The 21,227-nt window shown below is 41.3% G+C and overlaps 1 protein-coding gene across 2 annotated transcripts; it reads left to right on the forward strand.

Annotated features, from left to right (window-relative positions):
* Positions 1–543: 543 nt before the first annotated feature.
* On the forward strand, positions 544–21,227 carry slc29a4a (solute carrier family 29 member 4a). Of its 2 annotated transcripts, none has more exons than XM_003443220.4 (11): positions 544–810; positions 2,581–2,946; positions 6,560–6,691; positions 6,785–6,898; positions 9,101–9,229; positions 11,077–11,151; positions 11,247–11,506; positions 15,519–15,639; positions 15,804–15,991; positions 17,512–17,752; positions 18,632–21,227. In XM_003443220.4, the coding sequence occupies exons 2-11, from the start codon at positions 2,724–2,726 to the stop codon at positions 18,775–18,777; spliced, it is 1,629 nt and encodes a 542-aa protein (XP_003443268.1). In that variant the 5' UTR covers positions 544–810; positions 2,581–2,723; the 3' UTR covers positions 18,778–21,227. The 2 variants fall into 2 exon arrangements, with proteins under 2 accessions (XP_003443268.1, XP_013125586.1); XM_013270132.3 differs by having other exon boundaries at positions 545–810; positions 11,247–11,515.

Raw genomic sequence — 21,227 nt, forward strand, 5'->3', positions numbered from 1 at the left:
TTAGCATACTGAACTGAACTGATAAACTTGTCAATCACTTGGAGGCCCCACTGCCAGCATTGTGTTTTGGTGTGTAGGTGTGCACAATTTATCCCCATTTCCTACCACCGTGTGTCTCATCCACGTGCTCTGGCGACACATGTGTATGCAGGTTATCACATCAGGCCAGTAAATGTTGAAAACAAGTGGGGGGAATGGAGGGACTGTTAAACACGTTTAGATGTGGGCCTGTGATGCACAGAGGACTGTGCTGTGTGAAGTAAGTGCATAATGTGTGCATTTTCTCCCCTTTCTTGCACTGAAATATGATTTTTAGTTGTAGTTTGATGACTTACACCCTGTAGCTTATAAATCTTTAAAAAATAAAGCAGCACTTTCAAACCTCTAAAGCAGGTGAGCAAGCTGGAACGCTGTTGGAGACGCACTGGGATGAATTCATCCTCTGCTCTATCGGTGCCTTTCAAAAGGCTGATTGCAAAAGATGAACAGCCACAGGCGGGTGCCCCCCACCCTCCCTCCTCCTCCTCCTCCCTCCTCCCCCTTCGCTTTCCTCATCCATCCATCCGCGCTTCCCTCTCCCTCTGCCTCTGCCGCTGGATGGTGCGATTTTAGGACCTCACGGAGGAGGAAACCCGGAGCTTTTCCCCTCTGTCTGATGGAGACGGCGCTGAGGAAAGGAGCGAGTCCGGTCGGCAGAGACCACCTCGAGGATCCTGCAGGAAGGACTTCGCTGCTTCTGTAGGAAGGGGATCGGACGTGTGCGCGAGCGCGAGAGAGAGGGGGAGAGGAGCGAGAGGGGAGACTCGGGAGGTAACGGGCCGTTAATAACCTGTTGTTGGTCTGTTTTTGTTTGTCGTTCATAAAGAGGAGAGCAGAGTGAGCGACGTGAGAGCGACACGTTAGCCGTGCTGGACTGACTGGGCTGGATTTCCACGGTTTCTAAAAGAGGAACCGGCATTATTATCTCTGTGCCGCCCTCCGCTCTAACGTCCTGCTCATGTTTATTTTCTATGTATTTATTTATTTTTTCATTAGATTTTATGAAAATCACGCATTTTTCTATCAAAAGCAAATGATTGTGAGTCAATTTGTTCATTTGCCATTTCTGCAGCCGTGCGCTCTTCAGAAGGCGTAAAACGAGATGTTAGTTTTATTTATTCCTTTTCCTTTTCTTTTATTTATTTATTTATTTTTGCTCATTTAAGTCAACAATAGAAACTGCAGCACATCAGACTGCAATTCAATTACAGCAGCTGGCTGGAGCCTTTTAATTTAAAAGGAGAAGGGCTGCGAGCGCCGCCCGAAGTCTGGACGTGGAATCTGTACAGAGCATAAACTGGGATCATTATCTGATCTAGAACAGCAGCCCGGCTTTACTTCATAAGCAGAGCTGTCACTGCTTTGTATTTAATCACCTGTTCCTCTGGGGGGCCACCGGGGCCCGCGATGTTACACAGATGATAACCTCCTTACATCATCTGATCCCACCAGTTTCCAGACAGCAGAGGATTAAAATAGAACATAAAAAGAAATAAAGCGGGCTTGTTCCGCACTCGGGAGCTTCGTGCTGTTGGCCTGGAGTGAAATCGCACTTGCAGGGCACCGGAGGTGAGCAGGGAGACTGGCAGCGAGGCCGCAGGGTTGAATTGTTGCCTCTTCTTTGCACTCCTCCAGTGTTTGCACAATCCAGCCAGGTGCGCACAATAGAAACGCTTTTGTGCTCTCTTTCTAGCCAGTTTGCATATGGAACAACATCAGCGGCCATTAATATTGATCCAGCTTGTAACAATGTTGACTGAAGTAAATGCAAACACGTATTGAACAGCAGCTCAGCTGCTCTGATGACAGAAGGGACTCCTCAGCAGCAGGCTACACTTTCAGTCATAGTGCAGAGAATTTATTGGCGTGTGTTCTGCCTGCTAATCAAGTTTCTCATTAATTGCTCAGTAGCAAAGGTCAGTGCTTATCTCATTTATAAACCTGCAAACTGACTAGATTTGGACTGTTGGCTACAAATAAAAATCTGGGCAGTGGTGACAACAAGATCCAAGAGTTCCAAGCGAGTGTTGAGGTGTTTTTGGTATTACATGCTGCAACTGTGATGAGCATCGTGCTCTGTTTTCTGATCTTTGTAGACAAAATGATTCAACAGGTGAAAGAATACAGCGGGCGTCTCTGCTGAATTGTAAAGGTGCAAAAATGCAAACTAGTAATCAATGACTTGAATTGTAGATGACGGATATTTCTGTTAGTCAGCTAATTGATTTCCACTTGGACCTCTTCCCCTCTTCTACACTGCACAGCAGCAGCTCTCTCGGCGCCTCTTCACTGAATGCAGAGATGCATTTTCGCTCACCTTGCCTGTCACTCAGTCGTGCATCCTTTGTCATTCTGTTTCTCTCTGTTAATATGCTTCTCACACTGACACACATACACAAACAGGGGGGCCACATTTATTTTGCTGTGTCTAACCTTGAGTTTTGTTATTTTCTGGAAAGCACAGACAGCTTGTGTTTTTTCTATTCTTCTTCTGTCTTTTCTTATATTTAATTCTGTGTCCTGTTCTTTCATCCCCTGCAGATCCTCCATCATCGGAAGGTCTCCTGCGTCTCTTCCAGGGCGTGCCTCTGTGATTGCGTCTAACATGCACGCTCGCAAGAGCGCACAGCTTGTCTAATCAACCACAGTGCGTGTTTCTTCGCAAACGTACGTCAAGTGCAGGAATGAGTTCGGTGGGCGCGGAGCGCCGCAGGCCCACGCCGGCCCAGACGCCCGAGGAGAGGGACGTGTGGAGGGATGGAGGAAGATCTGTTTGGAGGGAGGGCTGGAGAGAGGGAAGAGAGAGCGGCATTGTGCAGAGCTACAGCTTCGATTCATACCAGCTGGAGGAGGAGGAGATGAGTAAAGACGCCCCGGAGCGAGGAGTGCTGGCTTTGTCCGAGCCCGGTGAGGGAGTTTTTGTTCTATCTGTGCATGAGTGTGTGTAATCTACTATTTATAAAGAGAGAGGCGAGGAACATGGAAGGAAGGAAAGAGGTAGGTGTTCCAACAAACAGCAATTTGTCAAAGTGAAAAAAGGCACATTAATATCCTTCTACTCCTAAACACCAGGAACAAAGTGTTTAGATACGTGGACAGAGAGAAAAGTGTTTGCCAATGATTTTCCACCAGGAAATTTAAAATGCACCTTCTTCATTGTTTACCACACTTTACCATTATATTCTATATGTAAAGAATTTAGACAGAATAGCATTTACATGTGCTGTTTACATATTTACTGATTAACTGTTAGATATGTATTCAGAGGGCAGTTGATTTGACCTGAAACAAGCACATACACCACAACATTATGAGGGATTTGACAAGAGAGAGGTGGAGAAACTCAAACTGCATGACTGCGAACCTGAGCTGTCAGTGAGTGTGGATAACTCACCTTCACTGCATCCATCCAAATCAACTTTGTTCTGGTTTAAACTGCAGTGGTTTTTATTGTTGTTTGTTTAACAACAACAACAAAACACAACACTGTGCAGAAGCCTTGAGTCACTCGTAATTTCTTTATATTTAATTAGGAAAATGGGTGCAGTGATTTATTGAAACATATGCAAACATACATGTAAATACAGTAAATAATACAAAACAGAGTTTGTATAATTCTAATGAGCTTGAAAGCCAAGATTTGGTACGACCACCTTTATTCTTCAACACAGTCTGATCTCTTTTAGGCAGCTTTCTTGTCATTTCTTTAACTAGTCTTCAGGAATAGTTCTACAGGCTTCTTGGAGGACATTCAAAGCTGTTCTTTGGATGTTTGCTGCCTTTTGTTCTGTTCTCTGTCAAGATGATCCCACACTGTTTCAATAATGTCGAGGTCCGGGTTCTGGGGAGGCCAATCCATGACTGATAGTTTGCCACTGTGTGTTTTTCTATCCAGGGATGCTTTTACTGCATTGGCAGTGTGTTTGGGATCATTGTCAAGCTGAAAAAATGAAGCTGTTGCCCTATGGTATTGGTCGGTGGATCAAACTGTGATGACACTTTTCTGTGTTCATAATTCCATCAATTTTGACAAGATCTCTAACAACACTGGCTGAGCCTCCACCATGTTTTACAGATAGCTGTACTCACCCACTGTTGTACTTCTCTACTGACCTCATCTGTACGTACTAATGAGCCGTTTTCAGTTAATGCCTTTTTGGGAATCACCTCAATGGTACAAAAATACTAAGTTATTCTTGTCAAACTGTGTTGTGGCTGAAGATACAATTTAAAGTTGATTCTTTGCTGTTCTTCTTCTTTGTCTGTTACGTGGATTACACAACAGTGGTTCATCCCTTTTTTATATTTGAATGTTCCTCTGAAAATAGCCAATACTGGACTGAAAATGAGTAAAAAGGTAGCCAATGTAAAACAAAGAAAAAGAAAAAACGAAAGAGAGAGACAAAACTATTAAAGACCTTCAGAAAGTCTGAAGAACTTTCTAGAAAGTCTGGCTCTAGAAGCAGAATTGAGAAGTGGCTCAAGACTTTTTCACAGCGCTGTATTGTCTTTTGATTTATTGTCAAATACACTTTACAAAAGCAACTTACCAGAAAAAAAGGTTAAAAAAAAATCTGAAATAAAAATTTTAGTTATATTAAGCTTTAAGTCTCTTCCCCCCTCCCCTTTTTACCATTTTTGACAATGGGACTATCAAACTTCAGTGCTACAGCTAAGCTTCTATGCCAAAGCTACCACAACAGATAACTAATATGCAAACTGAACATTTTAAAAATGAACAATACTGAAAATGACATCAGATTTTTAAAGTCAAAGGTTAAACATAGCCATGCTGTTAGATTATTCCAGCCCACTTAACCTCTGGATAAGTTCTTCCAAACGTAGAAAACCGGTTGGAGCCTATCCCAGCTGTGTTTGGGCAGGAGGTGAGGTGCACCCCGGACAGGTCGCCAGTCCATCAAAGGGCCCTTAAAGTTTTGTAAATAATAAGTCAGAATGGATTTAATAAGCGCCTTGAAGATTTGTATGGGCAGTGCATGTAAGACACAGAGGGCGGTCTTGATAGCAAAAAATTGCTGTGTTGCCTGGTTACACAGGTTACACAAAGGCCATGTTAATCAGGTCACAAGTGACCAATGACGCACAGCGACGGCCTTGCAGGGAGAAGCTTTTTCTGCTGCTCTCTTCATGTGTTTCTTACTTATATTTTGCTCTTTTTCCTGCGTCCCCTTCTTCCCTGAAGCTGTCAGTCTTCATATTTCAGTCTGCAACAAAACAGACAGGGGATGCAATCTCCACAGAGTCTGCCTTCTCCTAGAAGAAAATAAAAGATGAAGATGTGGCAAAGCAGCCTCCGAGAATGAGTTAACCTTAAGATGTCATTTCAGTTCTGCAGCTGCACAACAACTGTGTTTCTGTATGTGGAGGACAACAGGTTTTATGAAGGTGTACACTGGTAGTGCACTTTGATTTTTATTTTCAGCAGCCAAATTAATTTTAAAAAGGTGAAAATCCATTTGTATGATGTCAGTTTCTTCATTGAAGGTTCTTCTGGTTTTCTTGTCCTAAGTTTCTGGTAATTAATAAGCTGTTTTTTTGAGGGGGTGTTATAATGTGTTATTACTGTTACTGTACATACTGATCCCAGCCCTCAGTGGGTGATGAATGTGGTTTCCATTGACTGTTGTTGCGTCATTTTGTTCAGAACAAATTGCACAATACTTGTCAGTATCGATTTTTTCAACTTCAATATTTAATTAGATCCGATTTTAATAGTTTTGAGCAGAAATAGCAAACAGTAATGTAATAATTGAACCCACAGACGCCCGTGCTGCACACACTCCATTAGCTAAATGCATTACATCTGTGTACCTATGCAGATATTCCATTAAAAAAAAACTAAAATAATCTATAATAATAGCGCTGTAATTAATAAAGGTCATTTCTGGCATTTCTGATCACTTTGGCGTAACACTAGGTACAAAAATGTCCCCCAGCTTTTGAACAATACTGTGGTTTTTAAAATTATTATTATTACCTATCAACAGATGCATCAGTTAATAAGTTTTTTGTTTCTATAATAATAAAGTAGTAACATGAGTCAGTGAGAAGGAAGTTTTTCCACTCAGTCTGCAGTAAAGCCTAAATTCTCATGATGAATGATTTGGGGCCATTAATATTAGGCTTACAGGATTAGGAAAGGATTAAGAACAGTTATATAAAAAACCTGCACATCACACTTTCTCCATGTAACCGATCTGGCTGGAAAACAGAAATGTACGAGTATTAACTGAAGCTATTTTGACAGCTAGACCATGATCTGAGATTCCCGCGATCAATCTTTCACTAACACAAGCGCAACAGTCGGTTCCACCATCAGCTGCTCCATCAAGTGGAACAGAGGCGTTCCTGCTGCCGCTGCACCTTTCTTCCTCCTGATTAGCTTTTCTGAAGACAGAGTGTTCTGGCTTCAGTCCTAATTCAGATGTTAATCATATCCCGCCGTCTGATTTCATGCTGCTTTAATTCTCTAACCTATGACTCCCATTTTGCTGCTCAGACTTTGAGGAACCGATCCCTGACGACCGTTACCATGGCATCTACTTTGCAATGCTACTGGCTGGAGTGGGTTTCCTGCTTCCCTACAACAGCTTCATCACAGATGTGGATTACCTGCATCAGAAGTTTAAAGGTATAAATATGGATGAGTGTGCACAAAGTCACGTGTGCGGTTATGGCGCCGCAGCTCTAGACTACGCTGTCACATCTCTCCCGTGTGTTTCAGGGACATCGATAGTGTTTGACATGAGTCTGACGTACATCTTAGTGGCTTTGTTGGCCGTCATCCTCAACAATGTGCTGGTGGAGCGACTCAGCATGCACACCAGGATCACTGTGGGTAAGTCAGAGAGGCGCCAAGAGCACAGATCGAGTGGAAAATTAAAAACTGTTCCATTAAAACTTACCCTGTTACTTATTAAATACTTTGGGTCCACACAGTCCTGAAGAGATCTACCCACAGGGGAGCTTCACTGAGAACTACAGTCATGAGAAAGAAAGCACATTCCCTTTCAATTCTTTCACACATCAGCGTGTAAAAAAATCATCTCGGCCTTCAGACTATTTAAATATAACCTCAGATATATTTTTACACCATGCCACTTTATTTTACAAACACTAAGCCAAAATGAACGGTAGAGTGTGTACACCCTATGATTCAGCAGCTTGGAGAACCACATTTGATAGCAATAATTGAAGAAGCTGTTTTCTGTATGACTTCAGTCTCTCACATTATTGTATTGCAAGAATGTCAGCGCAGCTTCTTTTTCAGCCATTCTGTCATAGATTTGCTGATATGCTTGCAATCATGGGCCTGTTGAAAGACCCAGCCTGGGCCAAGCTGTCAGACAGATGGCCTCACATATGACTCTATAATACTTGGGCATACATAGGATTTCATGGTCAACTCAGTGGCTGCAGGGCGTCGGGTCCTGTGGCTGCAAAACAAGCCCAAATCATCCAACATCCCCCACCGTGCTTGGAAGTTGGTGTCAGTTGTTTGTGCTGATATGCTGTGTTTGGTTTTTGACAAATAGGGTTCTGTGTTTTATAGCCAAACATCTTCACTCTGGTCTTCTCAGTCCAAAAGACATTGTTCCAGAAGTTTGTTTGTTTGTTTGTTTTTTTCAGTTCTATCTTTGCAAATCTGTGCTGTCACGTTATTTTTTTTAGAGAGACGAGGCTTTCAAACCTTTTGAAAGAGCCATACACTATACTGTGATGAACATTAACATTTGACGTGCTGGCTGAGGCCTGCAGAGTCCGAGATGAAGTTTCTCCGAGCGTTGCACGGTCTGACCTTGTGGAGAATTTGCAGGGACATCCACTCCTGGGAATATTGCCAACTGTCTTGACTGTTTTCCACTTGTGAATAATTTTCCACAGTGTAGAACGACTGCGATCACTGCTGATGCTTTCCTGCTCCCTAACACATACCTGAATGCTCCAGACCAACAAACTACCCAAACCTTTGCTTTAATACAGGTTCTCACACTTGCTGAGGATCAGTTTGATGAGTAGCACCCCGATCCTACTTGCCTTCCTAATTCCTATGGAAGCAGTAAAGGTATACTCAGGTTTTCACAGGATTACTTTTTTAATGAATCAAAAATCATATTTTACTTCCACACATATGAAGCATAAAGCCAAAAACTTCCCTGCTGGTTAAAATCAGTTTTATTTTTAATTCTTAAGGCTAACCTTACAAGCTGTCCTTCACGTATGGACACATAAAAGGCTGCACTACTTCCAGCAGTAGTAACAACTGTCAAAAAACAGCAGGAAGCGCAAAGCTTATTAGAGTGTGCAAAAATGGGAAAATGTTATAAAGATAAAGAAAAATCCACTTTTCCACAGATCTCCTGTGGTCTTTATGAGTAAAGACCACAGGAGATCCGTTTTTGGCTTTTGCCGAAAACTGCGAATTGACAAGCAGCGATTTCAGGATTCATCTGCATCTTCCTCAGATTGCTTTCATATTTCAAACACATCTTTAAAGGTGATTTGCTATGCTCTTTGAATAAGCCGTTCGGTAACAGGCGAGCACATACAGGCTGATTTAAAATCATGTTTGTTAAAGTCTTAGCTGGAGATACTGGAGAGACGTGAATATGGCCAAAAATATTCATTAAAAAGTTGTTTTACTTTTAAAGTTTCTACATCTTTGCAAAAATTATTCTCAAACTGTGATGTTGGAGATGAACATAGAAATATTAAAGCCCTTCAAGCTCACCCTTAAAAAAATCATGATAAAAAGTTCTTTAAATATGCATGTTCCCGGGAAGTTTGAGATCACTGCACATACATGATAAATTTCAGAACGGGGTTTCACCGCAATAGCCTCTGCTGCTTAAAATAGCTGTGCTTGTATTTTTGGTTAAAGGTCTTTTGAAGTTTGTTGTCAGCTTGAGAGTGTGTCCCCAGGTTAAAGAGTTAATGAACTGCCTCACATATAGTTTCCTCACTCTTATCAAATATGTGTTCAGTCCTGCAGTCACAACATTACCTGGATCACTGACTCAGCCTGTCACTCTCTCTGCAGGTTACATCTTAGCTTTGGGGCCCCTGATATTTGTCAGCGTGTTCGACGTTTGGCTGGAAAAGTTCACCACCAAGCAGGCTTATGTCATCAACCTGGTATCAGTGGGAGTGGTGGCCTTTGGATGTACAGGTACTTTGATTTTCTTTTAACCTAATAATGGTTAAACCAACTGAATGACAGTAGACTACACTTAAAAGGCAGAAGAACCACTCTAGATTAACCAGATGAACTATAATTGGATGAAAGGCTAGAAAGACAGATTGCCAACATGTTACAATCAGTCTGAGTCCGTCTGCACCAATTAGCGCAACTTGTCTGCGATGTGGCTCTTTGCAGTAGGGAACTCGGCTCAGCTATCTGGCACCTGGTTGTATTCTGGTTATAGTCTATAAAAATCAAGGTGGTCGAGCACTTCTTGCATTTTGCAGTTAAATTACAGTGATGCAGCAATTATGTCACACTTTGTGGAGAAATTTCAGAATTTCAGTTTCATATCCATCAGGTTCTGGCTGTGCAATGACTGTAAGCAGTTAATATGAATTTCTATGTGTAGATGGCAAAAGATTTTCCATCTACATGCCAGTTTATCAGTTTATTACACACAATTGCCACAAACAGGCTGCATGTAATTTCTGACTTAACTGAAACCAGCAGCCTTTGAGAAATGTTTGCTAGCCTTTCAGAAGCCTAGCAATCATTAGCGGCTATTACAGCCACCTGTGCCTTGTCTCCTGTATAAATCAACGCAGTAACAATGCTAATAAGCTCTAAGGCTTAACATCTTTGGAAAATGTTTAAAAATTCACCCCTGCAGATTTTTTAATGAAGGAAGAAATTAGCTTTCGAGACCAATACTCTCTTTTTCTGTCCCAGGCTATAGAGACGTTAGCTAGTTTTACTGTACAGGCTGTATGTAAATGATGGCTCTCATGTGAGTTTTTTAAACCATTAAGTGACCATATATGGATGAATGGGTGCACAGCTCAGTTATCAGATGGCACAATTTAGCTTGGTTAGCGAGCTAGATTTTTAAAATATACCGATGCAACACATGTGTACTAATAGCTTTAGGTAACAGACCTTTAAAATGCTAGAATTTGAATCACCATAACTGTTGCACAAACTTATTTGGAGGTCTGCCTGATAATTTCATTAAAATACCCTCCAAAAGGCGCTAACAACACAATCACCTTCATGAGGTTGATTTCAGGGACTCTGATTAGGAGTGAGGTTTGGAAAACACCTATCAATAAAACTCCCTGTGTTAACACAGATGTCAATCAAAGCAGTAAATAAATGAGTGGATATTTTGTTGTTTTGAACCAGGCTGTTAATATAAAGACTCCATATAAATTGTCTCAATTGTGCCTCAAGTGGAGATTAGAGAACCTGCATTGGGTTTAGTCCTGGAGCTGCTGGTTGTATATGACTATGTAAAAAGTGTGGCTCGTAGCAAAAAGCTTACAGACAATGTACCGGTTTGTCTGCAGGCAGCTAGCAGACAACAACACTCTGCTAAAGCTCGTACACCACCGATTCAGCCTGTAAAAGAAGGCAGAAAAAGTGGAACATTTAGCTCTTAATAGCCAGACAATTCCCTCATGAGTTTGTGGAAAACAATATAGAGCTATAAGGACAATTACTTTTATTAAAAGGATAATAAATTATAACTAAATATGTGTCAGAGCTTCCCCTGTTGGGATAAACACAAACCCAATAGAGGTTTTGGTCCTCAGCTGCTGCTGCTGACTTTACTACACAGAGCCGTTTTCCTCTGTGTGGCTGTGAGTGAGAACTCAGAGTTTCTGCCTGCTGTAATATCAGTTTAATTAGTGGAGGTCTGAGGGTCAGAGCAGCTTCTCTCAAGTGGTGTGTGGTGGTTCATTAAGTTGCCCCTCTAAATAAATTGTGTTGTTACAATGTTGACTGTTGGGCCTCTATTTACACTGATAACTGCCTCCCTCCTCCCTCTTCAGTGCAGCAGTCCAGTTTCTATGGTTACATGGGGATGCTGCCCAAGAGGTACACACAGGGGGTAATGACTGGAGAGAGTAAGTACACTCAACGATTAGCACACACGTTTATGTTAGGCTTTGTCATCCTCCTCACCTTCTTCATCTCCTTCATCATTTTTGACCCTCCTCAGGTACGGCCGGGGTGATTATCTCGCTGTCCCGCATCTTCACCAAGCTGCTCATCAAAGACGACAAGAAGAACACGCTGATCTTCTTCCTCGTCTCCATCAGCATGGAAATGCTGTGCTTCCTGCTTCACCTGCTGGTCCGCCGCTCACGATTTGTCCGGTATTACACCAGCCACGCCCAGGGTAAAGGTCCGGGCAAATGTCACGATCCGAGAGACAACGGGACTGGGTACAGGGTTCACCACGATGTCACTGCAGAGGAAGTAAGATTTGTAAGTTTATGGACAGCTTATTGAAAAATATTGTTAGCCATGCCAGCAGCAGGCTCAATTACTCTGGCACAGAACAAACATCTTAACATATATATTATATATTCCAATGAGCCAGGCTTTCTTTAAAGTGTTTAAAGTGCTCTTGAACTATAGCCTTTAGATATTGGCTGGTTTTCACTCTTTATATTACAGTCCTTGTAGGCGATCCTTTCAGAGGAGTGTTTTTTGTTTTTTAAGCCATTAACACTGACCTATGAATCATTCAAACATTAATAAGCTAACTTAGCAGATGGATCTGTGTTGTATTAATTGTATTATTAACAGCTGTGACAAAGACACAAAATTTCTTCCCATTTCTTGAGCTAAATCTATAAAAAGTGTCAAAGATAACGGAGTTTAACAGGCAGAAAATGTTTTACACTAACGTTCCCAAAGCACTATCAGTAGAAAACTTATATCTCAGCATCCTGTGCAGCATATTCTTAAAAAATTAATGAAATTGGACAAGTAGCAAACAAAAGAACTAAAAAAATATCTACAGCAGATGAACAGTGTCTGAAAGTCATGGTCTTAAGAAATAATTTTTTTAAAAATCCAGCAAAGACCTGACACACGACCAGAGAGATCTATCTGGCCCTTCAGTCGATCCATCTACTGTTCACTAAAGATGGTGGAAGGATGGCTGTCAAGAAGCCGTTCTGTAAAAGACGGTGGAGGCTCTGTCATGGTTTGGAGCTGCATTTCAGTCAGTGGTGTTGGTGTTTTGAAAACTGATGGAATTATGAATGCAGAAAAGTACCATCAGATTTTAATTCGCTATGCAGTAACAACTGGAAAGCAACTGATTGGCTTCATTTTTCAGCATGATCCCAAACACACTGCCAATGCAGTAAAAGCATAGCTGGCTAGAAGGACACACAATGGAACATCAGTCATGATCGGGCACCCCAGAGCCCGGACTTTAACATTATTGAAGCAGTGTGGGATCATCTTGACAGAAAACAGAATAAAAGGCAGCAAACATCCAAAGAAGAGCTTTGAATGTCCTTTAAGAAGCCTGAAGAACTATTCCTGAAGACTACTCAAGCTGTGCATATATACTGTAGTGCATTTGGTACCAAAAGTCATAAATATGCCACACACTATACAGTGACCTGCTAAAGTGCTTGGACTTGATATTTTGCAGTCAGCGTTGTATCTTCAGTGTCTTTGATATTTTTCTCACGTTGCTTTTTCAAGTTAGATTAGGATACTGACTCGACACAGACCAACAGACTCCCTCATTAAAGCTTCCGCTACATGTTTTATTCATTAAACCATTTATAAATATTGTAATGACAAATAGTTTCTGGACTCAGACTGGGAGGAAATGCCAGGCCTCTAAACTGTAATGTCATCCAGAGCGAGCACGCACACAAGTATTGAGGGCTGGTTGTGCTTAAAAATGCAATCACTTAGTAGCTATGAGCTGTTTCTTGGCTGCTGGTCAGAAAGATGCTAAAGGAGAGGAAGAGCAAAAGATATTGGAAGTGGTTTTTTTTAGGGCTGAGGTATATAGGGAGTGGTGCAGGAGAAAGACGGAGAGTTGACGACGCCTCCTTTGAACCCAGAGAGAAAGAGAGTCACGATGCTGAGAGAGAGAGAAAAAGTTGACGGGAAGCAACTAATGCGAGACAAGTGAGAGAGGCAGTGCAGAGAGTGGGGAAGAGCTCATAAAAATTATACAGAAAACATAAAACAAAAAGAATTCAGGGAAGAGAAGGGCACGAGAGCAGGACACCGGCCATGACAAGGAGAGGAAAAGAGGGGGAGAAAACGACTTTGAATTGAAATCCACTTTGTAGCTGTGCTTTAAGCAGCATTTTGTAGCCTGAAGACATGGAGCTAGTACTGCTCATCCTGCTCAGTGTGTGTGTGTGTGTGTGTGTGTGTGTGTGTGTGTGCATTCAGAGCCTTCAAAGGAAGAAACTGCACCTGAGGCTGTCATCGCTTAATGTGTGCGTGTTCATATTTGTATGTGCGCCATTACATACAAGTGTGTGATGGACGTCCCCCGGTGTTTTACGGCTGTGTGTGTGTGTGTGTGTGTGTGTGTGTGTGTGTGTGTGTGTGTGTGTGTGTGTGTGCATGTGTGTGGGGTTGATTCTGGCAGTTCTTTGTTCTGGTTGCCAAGGGAAATGAATGCAGCTCTTCCTATTATGGGATAATCAAGAATAGTGCCTTCTGGCCCGGCAGCCCCTCTAATCAACTAATGGATCTGTGTGTGTGTGTGTGTGCAGTCACCTGGCTCAGTGAATTAGTGTGTATTTGGAAAGACCTAAGTATAAAGGGATGTGCCCATACCCGGAAAGATGTCTGTGTGTGTGTGTGTGTGTAGGTGTGTGTAGGTGTGTGTGTGTGTGTGTGTGTGTGTGTGTGTGTGTGTGTGTGTGTGGCTCCTCGGCTAATTTACAGTCCAATCTGAAGCCTCAGACATCATTACGTCAACCTTCAGCCGGTCACAGCCATCCTCTCTAATAGTCACTGTCATAAACAGGGAATGTCATGTATCCCAGAAGCCATTACTAATGAAAAAAACAAAAACATGTAAAGGTCAAAGCAGTGAAAGTGAATATGTTTATTTATTGTGTGATGGCTACCTCTAGTGTTTCCTTAAAGAACCTTCAAAAGGCTTTAAAAAAGTTTTCAGAAATGAGCAACAAAGTCTTATTTTCCCACTCAGAGCTATGTTTAAAAATGAATACAGTTCAGTGTTTTCTAGCATAGGGAATTAAAAGGGGACACAATCACATGTTTGTGTTTTTGAGGACAAATGACCCTTTTTTTTATCCCAAAGATCAGCATGGATGTATGAGGGAGGCTGTGACTTCAAAACATGATAAGTACTGCCCACACCTGAGTGCAGAACGGATCTGCATTCCTAATATAATAACCAGCTGCCGCATCCTGCTGGGTTTTTGTTCTTTTCTGGAGTCACCTTTTGCTTACTTTAACTCCAAAACTGTATCACCCGCAAAACAAAAAAATCTAAAACCTCCAAAACAAAGTTTGCATCTTGCAGCTAATGCAGCTAACATCACCACCTCTGTGCTGCTCGCCTACTCTTTGTACTCTTATGTAATATATTTATTCTGTGGCACAGCAAATATCCCCAAAACGCTGTTCTCATTTACATATTTTTTTCTGTTTCCGTCATCACACAGAGATGAGAGTGTGAAACAGGGAAATGTAGCCCATTAACTTACAAGACGGTTTTCACTCGCCTCTAAAAATCCTGAAACGATCGTGAATATAAGTTTAAAGCAGCGGCTAAGATCTAAAATGATCACTTAGAGAGAAAGCAGTCTTTTTCTTCCTCTCTCACTCTAACCAATTTTTTTTGGGATACCACCCAAACTGTAAGTAATTATATGAGTAGCTGGAGCTCTGATCTCATGAAAAGTGCTTTCTGATTGTTGTTTTCACAGTCTGCAAACTAACAATTTTGTTGCTTTAGGGCCCGCAACATAATGTTCTTGCTTCGTGACTCTTGTTTTTTTCCACATCTTCCCTCATTATCATTATCGGGTCTATTTGTTGTTGATTGTTTCACATTGGGGTTGTAATGGAGTGATCTTTAATAACAATCCTAATCTTGTAGTTTTTGCAACAAGTATGTTCTGGCTAGAAAATTCTCCCTTAGGACATCATTCCCACAGTGCTGAAGGATTAACCTTCCAATTATTTTTTTCCGGTAAATACATCATTGGATCCAACACAAATGAGTTCCTGAAGCTAGGGTCATTCAGCACATTGATATTAAATGTTCATGTTTTCTGTTGCACACCCACTAAGTGTAAAGACAAATAAATGCTTGAATGATCTGAGATATCTGACTATTTTACATTCTTTTCATTTCATTCATCTATCTATCGATCGATCGATCTATCGATTGGAAAGCGTTAACATAAAGTCATGCGTCTGTTCAGTTTAGAAGATTACAGTAAACGTCTCGTCTCCTCAGGGAAACGGTGGTACAGCAGCGTCCTCTGTGGAGGAAGGCGTCGAGGACATTGCGGGCGGTACCTATGTTCGATTTGATGCCCCAAAAGCCAAGATGAGAAGGAGCTGGCCCGGGCTCCGAGGTAGTCTCTTTTAAAATCATGTCTGTTCACTTCTCAATTACCCTCTGACTCCAACAGATGGATCTGAAATTTAAATGCATCCCCTGGCGATCTCAATGAAATGACCTGCTCGAGTGAATCATTTGAATTTTTAATACGGTCCTGTGTGTGTTTTCTCTAACCAGACATGATCTTGCATCGTTACGTGGTGTCCCGCGTGATCTGGGCCTACATGCTGTCAATAGCTGTGACCTACAGCATCACTCTCTGTCTGTTTCCCGGGCTGGAGTCAGAGATACGAAACTCCACCTTAGGTGAATGGCTCCCAATCCTCATCATGGCCACCTTCAACATGTCGGACTTTGTTGGCAAGGTGAGCCATATATTAACTTCACAAGTTTGAATTTAAACAGTGTGGTGACTTTTACATGAATACCACTTCACACATGATACTTTGCATAAAATCGGAGATATTAAATGTAAATGAAAAACAGAAATCCAAAGCCTAGCCTAGCCTGATCCATGTTTTTTATATGATCCATTCATCCAAAGAACATGGATCATCTTAAAATATGGTTTCTTCTTTGCATGATGGAGCTGTATCTGCATACGTGGACAGCAGTGTGTTCACAGACAGTGATTTCTGGAGGCACTCCTGAGCCCACACAGTGATTTCTATGACAGAAGCATGTCTGTTTTTTATGGAAGCCCGTTTCCACCACTAAAAACAAACAAACAGGGTATTCATATATATATAGCTCAAAATTTCGACTTATTAACTCGAAATTTCGACTTATTAACTCAAAATTCTGAGAAAAGTAACTCGAAATTAGCTCTGCCAATCAGTAATCTGCGTGAATGACGTCATTTTCTTGTTACCTGGAAGGATATGGCACAGCCTTGTCACTTGCGCACAGAGATTTCTCCAAAATTATCAGAATCTTTTGATCTACTATGTATAACAGATGATGAGGAATATTACTGAAATTGTTCCAAAAATGCAGGGTTTTTTGCAGATTGCTGAAAGTCTGCCTCTCTAAGATGCTCTTTTTAAATTAGGTTTTAGGTTTGTTCTGTTGTGAATCCCATCATTTTTGGAACCGGGCCTGTATTAACTTACTGCCAATGTATAAAATTCACTGGTTTTACATTAGTATTAAATGCTATTACCCCTCTCAGTCTACACTTACTGAGATTTTGGGATTTTAATTTCGATTTACAGGCATTTTGGCATTAAAGTAACAAGAAAGAGAGAAAGGCAGAGTTAACCTTGTGAAACCACTAAAGTCGTCGACCCATTAATTTAACGTAAGGCTGGTAAAACGTCTGGTGTATTGTGGGATAATTGCACTTACTATAGCTCGGAGGCCTTCATCCGAACACTCTGAAACTTATCTGGTTTCCTTGGGTCATAATTTTGACTTTGAAGGCACCAACATTGGTTTAGTGAAAGTTGTTATGTAGGCTTTGGCTTTGTCCTCACGGCAAATTGAGTTTTTTCTTCAAATGAAGGGGGAAAGAGATTAGAAGAGGAATTAAATTGAAAAAGGAAAAGGAAAAATTAAGGTAGCTTAGAGGTATAAAAAAAAGAGAGAGAAAGAAAAATGTCATGATAAGAGACTGAAAAAGTGTGTAAAAAGGATTTTTCTTTTGCATTTCTCTCACGGTTCACTTTGTTTTGCACTACTACTGTTATTGTTCTTAGTATTTATTTTCCCTGACAAGTGCTTTCCTTAGAAATTGCTCCAAGCAATGGAGAATTACTGAACGTAAGGGTCTAAAGTTCAACACGTTGCAACTGCTCATATATTTCATATATTATTTGAATATTTTTCCTTGTTTTCCCAAAGTGTAATACACAGCCTGACTGAAACATTCCTGCTGTCCCCTCAGATCCTGGCAGCACTGCCATATGACTGGTCTGGGGGTCGTCTGCTCTTCTTCTCTTGCCTGAGGGTGGTCTTCATCCCTCTGTTTGTCATGTGTGTGTATCCGGCCAATGAACCCACCCTATCCCATCCTGCCTGGCCGTGTCTATTTTCTCTCCTCATGGGAGTCACCAACGGATATTTTGGGTCTGTACCGATGATCCAGGCTGCGGGCAAAGTGCCGCCTGAACAGCGGGAGCTTGCAGGTGATTTTTGACTTCTTTTCTCTGATTTATTGTTAAATAAAAAGCATCAATTAATTGAACTGATAAGCCAGTTGATTAGACCCATTTAGGTACATTTTAGCCATATAAGTTATTGTATGCCATAAGAATACCATTAAATGGTTAAAAATTAGATCATTATATTCTTCTTAGCAGAATAACACTGACCTTAGCACTGTAACTGTGACTTCATTGTTTTATCAACTTAATAAAGTTGCCTTGCTTTGGAATGAATTACTTCTTTTTGGCCTGACAGCTAGCTTAGCTTAGCTACTAGCAACCAGGCAAATATGTATAGCCTATATTAGATGTAATTTTATGTTAGCTTAAGCCTTCAGAGAAGGATTACATATAAGATATCAAACAAACTCAACACTATTATGTGCGCTATAATATTAAACATTATTTCCTGTGAGATGTTTTTTAAATGTTATCTTTAACACTCAAAAGTAGTGCATATTTCAAGTGCTTTTTTTAGCTAGCAGTCTGCCATTGTTTTCAGATGGGATTTTGTCAAGAAATACTAAAGTTACATTTAGATTATAATTATATGTTTTATTATAATTTTCCTCTGAGTGACCTGTGCTTGGTGTCTTGCGCTCCTATTAATGTTAGCATGCTAAATTAGCGTGCTAAATTAGGATGGTTATAATGGTACATGCTATCCCCGCTGATGCTAACATGCAAGAACATCAAAGAGTGGATAGCAAAGATGTACTTTCTTAGACTTGTTACTTACTATCTAACATGTTTCTTGCTCCCTTGTTCACTCCGAGCAGTATTCTTTATTTAAAAATGGCATTCCCCCCGGATTAGGCAGAATGATCAGCTCTACAGTTACTCTCTGCTCTCTCTCTCCAGGGAATACTATGACTGTCTCCTACATGACAGGCTTGATGGTTGGCTCCGCTGTAGCATATGCAGCTTATAGCTTCACTGCTCCACCAACAGGAATACGCTCCTCCACGCTCAACATACACACACCTGCCAACACTACCGTGTATTGAATGTCTGTAGGTTTGACACGCACCCACTCATCCATCTGTATACATTTACATGTACACACATGCTGCGTAAGGACAGGACATTTGCCCTTGCAGCAGCATAAACTGATCGACTACACTCCAGCTGCAGAAGAATAACTCAACAATAACAAAAGAAAAGACAAGCAGTGGCTTTTAGTGTTGAAAGGGATTAAGTGAAAAAAGTGCAGATTTCTCCACTCGCTCATCTCCTGGTGATCCACTGACCTTCAAGCATCTGCTGCAATGAACTTCCCCGGAGGAAGAGAAGTGGAGCTGTGCGTCTGCCAGCAGGCAGACATTAGCCCTCAGAGTATCACACAGTGAAATTACTGTCTGCATATGTGCGAACACATCATCTGACATTTGTACAGTGCAAAGTCAAGTGATATTTTGTTGTGGGGAGCTAATGGCTTGTGGTTTTAGAGGAGACCTTGCATCATATGTGATGTTATGTTTTATGAATTCTCAGAGCTGTCGCCCATCATAGAAGCGAGATGGTGTTCAAACTCACGTAAAAATATAATCAGCGTTTTTAGACGATGAGTTCCATAAATGCTCATTTTATTCGGGCCTATTATTAAAATCAGTTTAACCTTATGAGATCTCTGCCCTTATTGAGGATGACCCTCACCCTGTGCTGTCAGAATAAGTCATTTTCAAACAAATAATCATTCTAACTGAAAAAACTTACATCTTGGGTTAGGGCTTGGGGCTATGAGCTGTTACCAATAATGACTCAGACCTCACAAGGGTTAAACAAACAGTGTCTTTTCTGCCTAAGACCCAAAGACATTCTTTTGACCCTGAGAGCACTGTGTTAGATATCTAATGCTGCAACCAGACTGGGGGAAATAATGGTTGGAGGCAATTATTGCAATTAAATTTTAATGTCATTGCCTTGGAAATGGTTGCTTTGACAACGTAAATTGGATCTGCAGCAACTTGCAGTCAGATGTTGTCTTCAAAGCGACTTTGTTGCATCAAGATGACGATAAAGCAACAACAAGACTAAATGGAGTCAAGTTGGCAGTCTGTTTGTGATAACAAACACTGAAATTCACATCAACTACTTCAGATTCAGAATCCATCCAGAACCTCACAGATTTGAAAGAGAACTCCCTCTGTTTCAATAGTGACATAGTTGCTGCAGGATTGCTCAACAACCTTGCTTTCTTACAGGAGAATTACTAGTTTGCATACGGTTGATCCAAACCCCTTACTACAACGAGACACTTTGCAGACAAATTGTACTCTTCGGTGCAGACTACTATAGACTGAGTGCAACATGTCGACAATCTGTCTCCATTTATAAAGTAAACCAAACAATGATTATTACCAAAAATTCACCAATCAGTCTGATTGCTTCGTACCTTGGAGCAGGCAACGCCCTCAACCTCGGGGTGACCGCTTGGTTTCACGTGAGCGGACCACGCTCCTCTCTAAACTCACCTCCTCTCTTAAACTCATCTCTAAACACTTGTAACATTTTGTGACTGCATCTTGCATGTTTGTGAAACTGTGTTGAAAGAATCTGTCCACAAAGTACTCGAACCTGTCGGTGTGGTATTTCCTACTACAGCAGAGGGTCTCCAGGACCACTTAATTGTCATCATGACACACAAACAACACCAGCTGTAGGGTAAAAAAGAAAGAAAGAAAGAAATCATGTAAAAGGAGAGACTTCAGGTCACTTCTTGCGCCCCCTGATGGCTGAAAAAAGTATTTATTTACCAGAGGAGGCACGGGGATAACGGCTGCTTTGCAGTCCTATCGCGTTTGCACCTCCTTTGAATGGTGTCTGTATTAAATCTCTATGTGATGATGTGGGATATAAGGAGACAAAATAATTAGTGCCAAACAGTCTGTGTCTATGACAGATGAGATTGGGGGAGGGAGAAAAAAGTGAATGTAAAGTTGTAAATACGTAGAATGAAATGCATTCAAGGCAATGAAAGGCATTTATTTTCACTACTGCAAAGCCTGTAGAAAGAATCAGATTCATATCTTTTGTAGCTTTATTTAGTTGAACTGACCCCTGGAGCCCCTCCTTTATTTATCTCTGTTTCCAACTGCCGCACAGCAGCGCCTCTGTTCCCTCATGGTTCCCATTGGACTTGATTAATTTTTCAGCGATAAGAGAAGCAGCCGAGTTCACAGTTTATATATTATATTTTAAAAAATTAATAAATAACAGGCCTCAGTGTAGAGACCCGCAAATGTACACTGCGTTATGTAAGTGATGGCTTGAATGGAGAATGTTGGCACTGTTTGAAGTACGGTGGGATGCCATTTGGGAGCTAACCTCATTACTGTATGTATGTCCTGCTGTGCTGAGGGCACAGTGTTTCCTGAGGCCTCTCGGTGAGCTGCTGGGTTTGAAGGTGTTTTTAGTTATTTTTGGTCAACTGTGTCATTAAAGGACATGAAAAGTC

Source organism: Oreochromis niloticus, linkage group LG4 (genome assembly GCF_001858045.2).
Source record: "Oreochromis niloticus isolate F11D_XX linkage group LG4, O_niloticus_UMD_NMBU, whole genome shotgun sequence".
In the NCBI taxonomy this organism is placed as follows: Eukaryota; Metazoa; Chordata; class Actinopteri; order Cichliformes; family Cichlidae; genus Oreochromis; species Oreochromis niloticus.

Excerpts from the sequence above, each read along its gene's own strand:
- slc29a4a (XM_013270132.3), top strand. The coding sequence starts at position 2,724 with ATGAGTTCGGTGGGCGCGGAGCGCCGCAGGCCCACGCCGGCCCAGACG. Across the intron at positions 15,640-15,803 it reads GAGCTGGCCCGGGCTCCGAG|ACATGATCTTGCATCGTTAC; the intron begins GTAGTCTCTTTT and ends TTCTCTAACCAG. Across the intron at positions 17,753-18,631 it reads TGAACAGCGGGAGCTTGCAG|GGAATACTATGACTGTCTCC; the intron begins GTGATTTTTGAC and ends CTCTCTCTCCAG.